General features: G+C 32.4%; 1 protein-coding gene across 4 annotated transcripts; it reads right to left on the bottom strand.

Annotated features, from left to right (window-relative positions):
- Positions 1-79: 79 nt before the first annotated feature.
- LOC115232722 lies at positions 80-10,545 on the bottom strand. Of its 4 annotated transcripts, none has more exons than XM_029802771.1 (8): positions 10,209-10,545; positions 10,005-10,109; positions 4,672-4,720; positions 4,521-4,596; positions 3,348-3,787; positions 3,013-3,238; positions 2,426-2,687; positions 80-2,001 (listed from the first exon to the last, which is right to left on the bottom strand). In XM_029802771.1, the coding sequence occupies exons 5-8, from the start codon at positions 3,759-3,761 to the stop codon at positions 1,383-1,385; spliced, it is 1,521 nt and encodes a 506-aa protein (XP_029658631.1). In that variant the 5' UTR covers positions 3,762-3,787; positions 4,521-4,596; positions 4,672-4,720; positions 10,005-10,109; positions 10,209-10,545; the 3' UTR covers positions 80-1,382. The 4 variants fall into 4 exon arrangements, with proteins under 4 accessions (XP_029658631.1, XP_029658628.1, XP_029658627.1 ...); XM_029802768.1 differs by having other exon boundaries at positions 10,005-10,332; positions 10,404-10,545; XM_029802767.1 differs by having other exon boundaries at positions 10,005-10,545.
- Between the last annotated feature and the right edge of the window lie 1,440 nt (positions 10,546-11,985).

Raw genomic sequence — 11,985 nt, 5'->3', positions numbered from 1 at the left:
AATTTTTACAATCACATCTCTCACATGTAGGTCATATGTCTAAAGGTTTTTAAATCTTGTTACGAAATTATTTCGTTAATTTTTTCAAAAAAATGATGTTTATTAAACACATGAATGAATTAATGAAATAATGAAATAATTCAGATATAATGAAATATATATAATATCTATATGCATGTACGGAGTTACAAATGTATACAGAAAAAGATAATGTATAATATTAACATCAAAAATATCTTTAATTTATCTTTCTGTTACTTAACATATATTTTACTGATTCATAACCTTTTTAAAATATTTTTTAACTTAAATATATTTTCACGTCGAACAAATCATAGTAATTCTTTTGTATAAAAAAATTATGCTTTGTATTGCGCGCGCATATAAAAGTAAATGTATACAATCTTCTTATATCTTACGTAAAATAACGCACGTAGAAATGATTAATATATATTCTTCACAAGAATTTTTTAAAACCACTCTTTGCAAATATTAATTGTGTATATTATGCACATATACAGGGTTTCCAATATACTTTATACTATTCTACATAAATGCCTTGGTAGATTTATAATAAATTAAAATTCGATTAAAAAATAAAATACACTTAAAATTCTACAATAAATAACATTTCCTTATTTACTTGTGCTTTTTTTTACAAAATTAAATTATTATTGTAACATTTTCTTGTCACGTTAAAACAAGGCATTTTTTTCTCTTTATTGCAATATTTAGAGCTGAGAACAAGTGCATCGCATCTGGGATAATCTGCATTTTAAGTTTATTTCCCATTGTTCAAGATTCACTTTGAATCATGCTATATATTTCTTTGATATTTTCTGATTAGATTTGACACATTAATGATCGTTCGAACAAGTTAACTTGAAATATTTACAAGTAAAAGTTGCATTTTTCCCGTTATAAGTACAAAAATCTCTTCTGTATGATTAATCACGCGTTTATATTTTAACAAATCTTACTTTATATATATATATATATACGCATGTTAGGTCTATTATCATCTACGTCAAAATTTGTTGGTAACAATTATTTGTCATCAATATTACACGCTTGTTACCTTCGTGCGAAAGGCAACGCGAGATGCCGATAAAAAATGATTGTCTCGTTACAAAACGCAATTCGTACGTGATCTCGTTATTATTTATGCCGTGTTTAAATCTTAAGTTGTTGAGCATAATTGCATTCAAAGACAATCGATCGACGGTCCATCGCTAAATCCTTGTATAATCCTTTCCAATTTGCGAAGAAACATTGTCAGCAATGTTGCACACAATATCAATATTTTTGCTTCGCAAATGTCATCATTATTTTCCCACAATGATCTGAATCCGCTGTTAATTCTCAAGAATCTTTTCTATTCTTCACACTTCATCGTCTTCTATGTACAAAGTCGTTTCATATTTTTCATTATCCATCTGCACCGTTTTCTCGTCAACTATCATTTGCGAGTCTATGTCCTCGGTAATAATTATGGGATTTTGTCCTCGTAGCATTGTATCTGTCCTCTTATTTGTCAATCTATGAGATCCGCGAGATTTTTCGTCATCAATTACTGAACTTTCCATGTCGATCTCCGTGACATTTTCCAATTCCGGTTCTTCGAGCAGCATGTCAGCTTCCGTAGGCATGTCGCACGATAAAACGCCTGCATTCGCTTCCTCGATGTCTACTACGTGACTCTCGTCGGAATTGTCGGCACGGCTTTCTTCAGTATCGAGGGACACTGTCGTAAAGTACTTTGGCTCGCAATCGGAACCTTCCACAACAGCTTGAGTGTTTAATGAATGTCGACTCGATTGAGAATCCTTCGAATGCTTATCGAAGGATCGCCTTCTATTGTCATCCGATTTGGAATGATACAACTTAGCCTGACGCGCTTGTCTTCGTAAGTTCTCTCCACTGCTCGTTCGTGATTTTATTTCCGTCTCGTCGAGCATATAGCGGGTACAATCGACGCTGAATCTTTCTATTGAGAGTTTCCTATAAATTTAGTTAGAAAAAGGATTTTGTCACTTGCCTTGATAAACGTTAGAATGATTAGATATATTAATACAGATTATATTTTATTATATAATGCAATGCTTACAGGAAAGATCAGCTTTATATATAAACTAAGCAAGCCGCGATTTAAAGCCTCGAATTGCGATCGAATTTGCGCAATCTTAAAAAGTATACTTGCAAATAAATATATTTACAATTAAATATATTTTGAAATTATTTTATTTATTATATATTATTTTTATTATTATAGCTTATAGAGTCACAATAAATTCAAATCTGCTAATATGTGGATATATTAATATTGTAACTGCAAGCATTGTAATTGCAAGTGACATATGCGAATTATTAACACAAATAATAAGATAATCATTATTGTAAAAGTTGATATACAATTTTCTGTTACCTGTAATCTCCTCTGCGAAAATCAGGACTTTTTCTAAAGTCGAGACTAGCTTTACGATATCCTAACGAAGCTCGATCGAGGCGACGATCACCGCCGATTCTATCGAAGGACATTTTACGAAAGTTCGGCGACGAGATTTTTCGGAAGTCTCGCGGCGAGGCCTTACTAAATTCTTTTGATACTGCCGTTAATTCTTCCAACAATCTCAAATCTATCGAATTTCTTTTTCTTGGCACGAAATCATCTGGGTATCTATAGGCACCTGAACGAGATATCTATGATTATTTATCCTTATTTATAAACTTTTTTAATGTTTATTTGGGCAATTTTCTTTTTCGGTTTAAATAAAAAATAATATTCTTGGTTTATAAATGTAATCAGATTTAAAATCTAATTGCTTAAATAAAGTTTAGCATGTATTTCTATATTTTATATAAAAGGAATGAATTTGAGATTTCTTTACAGTTTTTAAATTGAATAATATTAGCAAAATTATTTTCTCATTTAGAGTATCTCTGCTAGTGATTACAATAATGATCTCATATATTCGAATAATCATATGTTTAAAATTATTTATTTATAATCACCTGGCAATTTAGGCGAATGCACCAAGGTCGGTGGTGGTCGTGCAGCTTCGTCCACTTCTTCGACATCTTCTACTTTTGTCTGACGAAGTAGCTGATGTCGTCTTGCTGTATCGGATCGATCCTTCACTTTGAGCGTAACAGGACCTTTATTTGGAATGTGCAGATCCATCGCCATTGAGACTTGACTACCATTCATCTTTTGATGTTCCAGACTCTCTCTGCTAATCTGTTAATTATTGAAAAAAGTTTTTATTGATCATAAGTTTACTTCCTTAAAAATAAAGACTTTATCATTGTTTTGCAAAATGGTGAAGATTTTGAAAGATGCTGAATACCTGATGCGGGCTGTAGCTCGGATTATCGACTGAAAGAGCGTGTCTCTGCAGCAATTCTGGATTTAATAGCGAGCAACCTGTGTATTTAGGTGATCTTCGGCGTGGTGACTTTTTGTCGATTAATGTAGGCGCACTCGGGCTCTTCTTTATGGAATGCGCTACGCCTTTCTCTTGTAAATCTTTCGAAAATTGCATGAATTCCGCCGTTAATTGTTTCCTGGAGACTTCATGCGTGCTGGGACTCGGGCTACGATTTACTTTAAACAGGCCCAACTGATGGTCCCATCTTGTTGTCTGGCTCGATGTCGATCTTCTATTACGCTGGCTTTTTGAGCCTTTTAACGTTGATGCTTGATTGAAGCGATAGCGAGCTGGTACCACCTTAGCCGCACTGTCACGTGCTTCGAAAGTCATCACACAGGCAGCTACTACAATGAAGCCTGCAAGCGTCGTTATTTATGTGTGATATGTGTGTGACAGAATGTAAATTTTATGTATAAGTTACATAAACGTGTGTCATCAGATTTTAGATTTTGTCATTGTTAATAATTGAATATGTATCTAATTGTAAGTCAACACAAATTTGAAAACAGATTTATATATATAACTGAATAATTTTTTTTTTAATTCAGTATAATAATACAAAAAATATTACAAAAATTTAATATGTCAAAAATATATGAGATCTTATTTTATTGCATAGCGATTATTTGATTCAATAAAGTTGCATAATTATTTTTATATATGAGATAATAATAATTATATAATATATAATTATCTTATTATTTATCATTTAAGATAATCTCAAAAGTCTTGCTCAAAAGTCACTTTGCGTGCGTGCGCGAATCAGAAAAGTCATAAAATATTCTAAAAATATTTTTCTTTTTTTTATATAAAAATATATATATTCATATGTATAAAGGATCTATACGGTGCGCGTTTATCTAAAGTTTCTGGTGCCTAAGTCTGCAGCATGAGCCTCCATAGCTCAGGGGTTAGAGCACTGGTCTTTCTCTCTCTCTCTCTCTCTCTTTCTCTATAGCTAATTTTCATCGGCGATCTGCTTCCTAATAATTATATTAATGAAGCCGATAAAGAGTCTTATCTTTTCAAGATATGATATATATATTGTACTCAATATCGATCTCGAGTTTTGAAATGATGAAAGTGTACCTGTACGTTCCAATTAGCCCCAGGCCCGCAGGCTCTTCTCTGCGTCCCCTGCCATTGAATGCTTCCTTGTGGCATCCTGTACTCATAAAAGCAGATATTTTTTTGTAACAACACAATGGAAAAATTTTATTATATATATTAGATTGCTTACCCTCACGTTTTCCAGATTCTTATGCCTGAGAAACATACGATCCCAAATTCTGTAAGATTTGTGTTAAATATTAAGGAAAAAGAGAGACAAGTTAATTGTTAAAGAAGAAACAAATTAAAAAAAAAAAAAACAAAAGAAAACTAGATGCTATTCCTATAATAGTGCTAAGTAGAGAGAAGAGTAAAAAATTGATATTTTTATTTCTATTTACAATCTCTGCTTTTTGTCTATAGTTTTACTTGAAACAGCATTTTCATTTTGCAACGGTGAAGCATAATTCTACCGCGAGTCCGTTAATTAGCAATCCCGAATTCATCTCGCGGTATTATGCGCGCGATCTTTTATCTGTTTGTGGTTTGTCGCGTAGCGTCGTTCCGTGTCGGCGTTTTAATTTGACGTACACGCATAACGAGCATCGAGTGTACTTTCTAACACATCGACACACATTTATATATTGTTTTGTCATCTAGCCACATATACGTCACTCGACTGTCGCACACAATATATACGTGAGAGTTATTATCTGACTATGTCGTCGGTGTGCATTGCTCTCGTATACGGCGGATGCAGCAGAAGTGCATTGTTCGTATGCCTGTGCCTCCCGCATTTCGTCTTTCAGCGTCGAAACTTCGCGCGTTTCCTATCGATTCAAATCCCTCCTTATAGTTGCAGTCGCAATCCTTCTTTGCGTCTCAAAAGTTGGCCATTTACGCTTTACCAGATTCTTAACGGTAATAAGTTCCTCTTTTTCGATTATACAAGTCTCTAATGCCGAACTAGTATGTGCCTGTGTTTTTAAAAGTCTGTCTTTTTCCTTGGCGAATATATTCGAGACATCTGAGCTTTAGACCTTTATTTTTATATAGTTTATTTCTCGCATAAGAGAACGTGCGCAGAAATTTATATATCTGCAGGTTGAAACAATTTGTTTTTTTTTTTAATTTCGAATTGCAAAAAACATTTATGAAGGTATAGTTTGTATTGCATGTAGAAAAAAAGATTTTTATCACAATTTAATTAATTGAAGTGATTTAAACGATCATACATTGCATGATTATACATTCAATAATGCATTTTGATGGCAGAAATTTGCATATCGTTATTCACATTAGTTATACCATGAAATTTTATGCTGAATAATTAATACGCGTGATTTAATAATATAGTTAGTAATCGCTCTTGTCTATCCATAACAGCACGTGCACAACTCTACTTAAATTGCACGAATCCTACTCGGCTATTTTAGAATGATTCGATCCGACGGGTTTCCAAGAAACTGCTTTCCATTAGATTGCTTTTCACAGTTCATTCCGCACATCGTAGTCAATTTAGGACATAAACAATTTAGGAGAATGTTGCGCGCCATTGTTTCAAGATTTTTAATTGGATTGATTTAATGTGTGCGAAATGTTATCACAGATTGTTCGTTATCAACAATCTCGATAGAACTACTATTGAAAATCTTTTTGTTTAAAAATATTGTGTAATTTTTTGTAAACATAAGGAATTTGTATAAAAAATTTCACTTTATATTTTGATATGCTTTAAATTAAATATTTTTGATGAGATTTGTTGCACGATATATTTATTCAATTAAAATCTTTTTGTGAAAATTATATAAAAATACTGGATATATATATTCCGGATTCTCTATTATATACAACCTTTCAGATACATAGTAAAGTTTAAGATAAATAGTAAAGTTTAAACTTAGAACATTTTTCATTGAGAGTTTCATCGATTTTCTTACAAGCGACTGAAAATGAAAAGATTTGAAAGAATGAAATTTCTAATATATAGACAACTACAAACTTGCGCTTGTAATTAGTTTCGACTGGATTTTAATAAAAATTAAATTTGATATTTAATGATCTCAATATACTAGTCCGTTACATTTGATTATCATATTAACAAAGTATCTTCTATTAAATTTCTATGAAACAAAAATCGGATCCGTATTTGTTAGAGTATGCGACTATAATAATAACGTACATATTTTTTTACAATTTTATAGTTAGTTTTAAATATATTTTTAATTTACATACATACACAATTTCCACTTTTTAAAATTGACCAAAGTTTTCTGTTATTCGCGTTTTAGTCAAATTAAGAATTTTAATTATAGGCATACACATATTAGAAGCAAAAATAGAACGCAATAAACTTAGGCCCAACTCACTCAAGCACTTTTTACATGGATAAAATTAAATTTGCCATTTTTTTCTATTCTTCTATCTAATATATATAATACATATATATCAAATCATTTGGGTTAAAACGAGAAAATATTAATTTATAGCCACCGTTTTTACGAGAGCGTGATTTACGTTTCTGATCGAATTATCCGCGATTTCAGCAATGCTATATATTTTCGAAGCGATTTCGCGCGGTTTATCTATATCTAACATAATTATTAACATCTGACACCTGTATTCTTGCACTCGTCACGAAACCGAGCGCTACGTTACCGAGATAAATAATGGATTTCGATCCTTGTACAGAGGGTCGGTTACCATAACAACCGACTCGGCCAGTTCCATTTGCATAACCACGACCTTTCGTTATATGCTGTATGTTCTTCCTTGTTCAATTAAAGCCCGGTTTTCGATATATCGCGTAAAGCTTGTTTAAACAATGTATCGTGAGGAAATATCGGGTTTTCGCGAGTTCTCCAATCATTTTTTAGACAATTGCTACGTGAGATTTATGTTGAACTCATAATGATTTTATGATGACTTGTTTGATATTACTCTGGCGTCTGAAATCATCTGCGACGCGCACGTGAAACGTTTTTCGCAACGCCCAGTCAATATTCCAGAATATTTTTATTACGAACAATATTTTTCCGACGTTTCTTTTTAATATATTATGGGATGTTAATTATGTTTTCAATATATTACACAAAACTTTTGCGAATGAATATTAATTGCGTACAGATAATGTAATAAATACAATATTACATTTTTATAGATTTAATAAACGCATCCGATATATCGAGTCTTATATCGAGTCTTATATCGTTATTTCTTAATATCGCGCAAATATCATATATGGGGAGGTCGCGGTCTATATTTAATCCTTTGAGGTATGTTGAAGCAAACCAGGTAAACGCTGAGTGTTCACGAAAAGAATGGGATAAAAAAGCTTCTAATGCGACCTACGCCGTTATGGATATCGATGTAATCAATGTCGGATATTTTTTTGCCATATATAATAAATAATAAAGTCTCAAATGTGAAATTTACATTAAAATAAAACTTATATTTGGAATTAATTGGAAAACTAAGTGCTTTTGTAATTAATGATAGTAAATTTATTGTCACGATCAACATTATTAACAGATTCGTAAAAGAAATTAACATTTAATAAAAAAGAGAGTGCGTTACTTATGATATACTCTAGAGAATTATTTTTATCTCTATGCTTGTTTTTTTAGTTAATATATTTAACATATGATATCATTTAAATTTCGCGAGTATTACCTTAGAGAATATGAAAGTATACGTATAAGCGAGAGATTTAACGAGTCGCTATTACTCCGCCACTTGAATTTGCATTTTTAATTACTCTTCGTAACGCAATCTTCTTGATGCAGAGTCCTCGCGTAGTCACGCACGAGTATTTCATCATTTATCTTGCCATTTTCATACATCTACTCTACATACCTTTATATATTATGCTCTAGAATAGTATATAAAGGTATCTTTCTGCTATTTATGTGCATCACATTTTGTTTTTGTAGACGAGTATACGCGTTCAAAACATTTGAAGAGAGAAGCTATTTAAAATATTATTTAAATTATATATTGCAATTCACATAAAGTTTTTTCTTCTCTTCTGCTTTTTCTCCGTTGCTACAACATCCCATCCGTATTCCGTGTTTCGCCTTCAAAGAACCAAGCTCGACAATTAATTATGATCGTCTACCTCTGGTTTTCTTCTTCACCGATGAGTCAGATACGCGAATCAAAGCTTTATTGGGATTAACGGGATGACTGTTTCGCTTTAACGTTTCGCTACTAATATTTTATGCGGTGCTATCGAGTTATCTCATGGTAAAGATTTTAATGTGCACAATTCGACAAGATGGCTCGATAAACTTGAAAATTTTCGACACCGTATCGAGAGCATCGACATGGTTTTATTTTTATTCCGACACGTGTTACGTACACACGCGGGGAGGATAAATTAAGAAAACATGATGATATTCAAGGCGATTCGTATTCGTGCCATGTCTCTTGCGCCTCGTCATTTTACTTTCATTATTTTCCGCGATATAATTAAACTGTCAACTTCTAAAGACATGACGCTTTTCAGATAGTGATATAAATTGTTTAATGTAATATTGTGACTGACTATGTAATGCGATTTTCATAAATCGTTTTCTACAAAATGTTTTCTCGGTTGTAGAATTTGCAATACATAACGAATCGTTGGTATATTATATTTAATTTATTCCATTTTATATCGATTCATACTCACTTAAAGTTACGATATTTTCATCTTTGCTTGTTAAAAATGTAACTACAACGAAGAGAAGCACTTCGATTAATCTTCAGAATATCTTATCGGTTAGATTATATATTCGATATCGGGGCCAGCGAACCGAAGAGAAAAATTGCACTAAAATCGGAATTCGGTTATTAATAAATCAGAGTATAAATCAGGTGCAATCGGACTCTGAGTGTGACAAGAGGAAATCAATGAGAGAGATTGTATATATATAAAGTGAAGATGTCCGTTAGATGCCCGTATATAAAACGAAGTGCAGTCCGTTGAACAATAAAATATTCTATCTGACTGCAATCCGTTTTTCGGATTTCTTTATATGTTTCCCCATAAAATGCTATATTTTTATCAACAAAATATCTCCATCTCTTGGTAAGGTCCTTATATTTTTCTTATTGTGTCGATATCTTATATCTGCGCCGTTTGTTTCAATCCCGTCTTCGTAATTCTCTCATTATATTCGTGTTTATCTCTACACGGAGAGAATTTTCTCTATGAGAGAATTTGTTTTTAATTACTTCTCCAAATTACTGTAAGATTTCCCCAAAAATTCATTCTTTATTTACATAATTGATATTTCTATCTGATAAATGTCCATCATACGCAACAATTCGAATCAGGAGAGGAATATTTCAACGAGACAAATCAGATTTTTAAATTTAAACAACTTTCACGTAGAATTTTTAGTAATTGAGTTAATTGAAATAGAGAATAATTGGAGTATTATAAAGATTGCGAAGATTTATCAATCCAGCTATTGTTGCATTGTATGCATATTTTAAGATCGCCTTTCGTTTTCCGCTAAAGATCTGAAAATCGCTCACCTTGTCAAAATCCAGCGCATTGAAGAGAACACTCGATCATCGTACGTCGCGAGTCGATCCCGCGCTCGTGTCAACTGCTTAACTCTACATCCCGATTCCGATGCTCTTGTGAGTAGAATGAACGCGCGGGAAGAATCCCGAGGAACACTATTAAACAGTCTATCCACTAAATCATCGACCGATCGAAACTTTTTTGTCTCTCACCGACACTGTTTTTCACTCGATTTCCCTCCTGTATTTCATTGGTGCGCGTCAGAGAGGACTGTCGATCCTTGCGCGTTTATCCTCGCAGCCCTTGTAGACGGATCCTGGTGGTAGTCAGCAAAATCTGTGGGGTACAGGATAAACGATAGGCTCGAGAGAATGATACTAAATCACCATCGTCGCGGTCGGTGGTACCCGAGGGAGAGACGCTCGACGAGATGCTGCTCGAGGGAGTGTCCTCCTCCTTCCTCGGCATCACCTGTTGGTATCGCGCCGTGACCCCGGTCACGGTTTTATACGGGGTGACACGCTGAAATCTCCGTAGCCGGAGCGGCGCGGCGCGGCACCTCGCAGTGCGCACTCGCCAACGGCAGATCAATGTGTGTTAAATCGCGAATTTCTCTCCGCTCTCTGAGAGGGTAAGGATCCACACAGAGTGTCTTTCCTCTTCTCTCTCGACGGTCGGTTACGGGTATAATGTCGTTATAAATTTACCCGTCGGTTTTACGACGGTATCAAATGCGTCTGTTACGGCTAGATAGCGTGCAAATGACAACTTCTGTGGTAAAAAGATAGATATTTAGAGATATACACATAAAAATAGAAAGAGAGAGAGAGAGAGAGAGAGAGAGAGAGAGAGAGAGAGAGAGAGAGAGAGAGAGAAAATATTTACATACAAATATTTATATATTTTAAAAACAATTACACTATTTTAACGGTATATCAAAACTGCTATCATTTTAATATAATATAAAAGATGTAGAGATATTCCTTATATATTTAAATAACGTTTTACTTTAACATTCTTTTCTAACAATAAGTTTATAATATTATTTTAATTTTCTTATATATCTGGCACAGTATGATTCTATTTTTATTCATTTACATGCGTGGCAAGAAAATGTATAATATTAGATATCGGAATTTAATCCGGTATGTTATTTTTTCCGATATCGGTTATTTTTATTATATATACTAATGTGTGTATCAAGTTTAGATTATATATAGATTAAGAAGGTCTCTCTCGGTCTTGATAGTTATCCTAGCAAACATTAAGGCCTTTATCTTTACTACACTTATCAATGATCAACTATAAATAAATTAGATCTATCGACCGTTAGAGCATATCGATATGTTGTACATTAGTTACATTTTCTATATAGCTTTTTATTTTTCACCAAGTATTCGATTCATTACTATGAATAAAAAGAACATTGTAAGGAAGCTTAAGATTATTTAAATGTTGATCTTATTTACTTTTCCTTTTTGACATAATAAAAGTGATTCCTAAACAGGGATGAGTTATTAAAGCCAGCATAAAAAATGTATTTAATAAATCAATATTATTTCTTAAAAAGTCAATAGAACATCTTATTTATTAATAATAGCAAATCAAATATGATTATATCAGATTACTTATCCATTAATTCCACTAATGTTTCAATTAAAAAATTTAATATAATTATAATATGTGCTTTTTTAATCATCAAAGCCATATAGATTAATTAAATATTTAATTATAATATTAAACATCAAAATTTCAAGTCTATTTGTAAACTTTGCTGTTTATATTAATAGTATTCACTATTTTGCCAATTTGTTTTTAATTGTATTACAATAAATGTATTATGTTTCTTTACTTATATGCTCTTATGACTTTCTCAATATTACTTAAAACGTTAAATTAAATATATAACTCCTAATTTTTTATTTTATGTTTTTTATAAATATTCTCTAATGTAAATAATAATTACGTTATTTTTAATGCTTTTTAAAT

Source organism: Formica exsecta, unplaced genomic scaffold, assembly GCF_003651465.1.
Source record: "Formica exsecta isolate Colony F162 unplaced genomic scaffold, ASM365146v1 scaffold1492, whole genome shotgun sequence".
Taxonomy (NCBI): domain Eukaryota; kingdom Metazoa; phylum Arthropoda; class Insecta; order Hymenoptera; family Formicidae; genus Formica; species Formica exsecta.
This window is presented reverse-complemented; position numbering and strand designations above follow the sequence as displayed.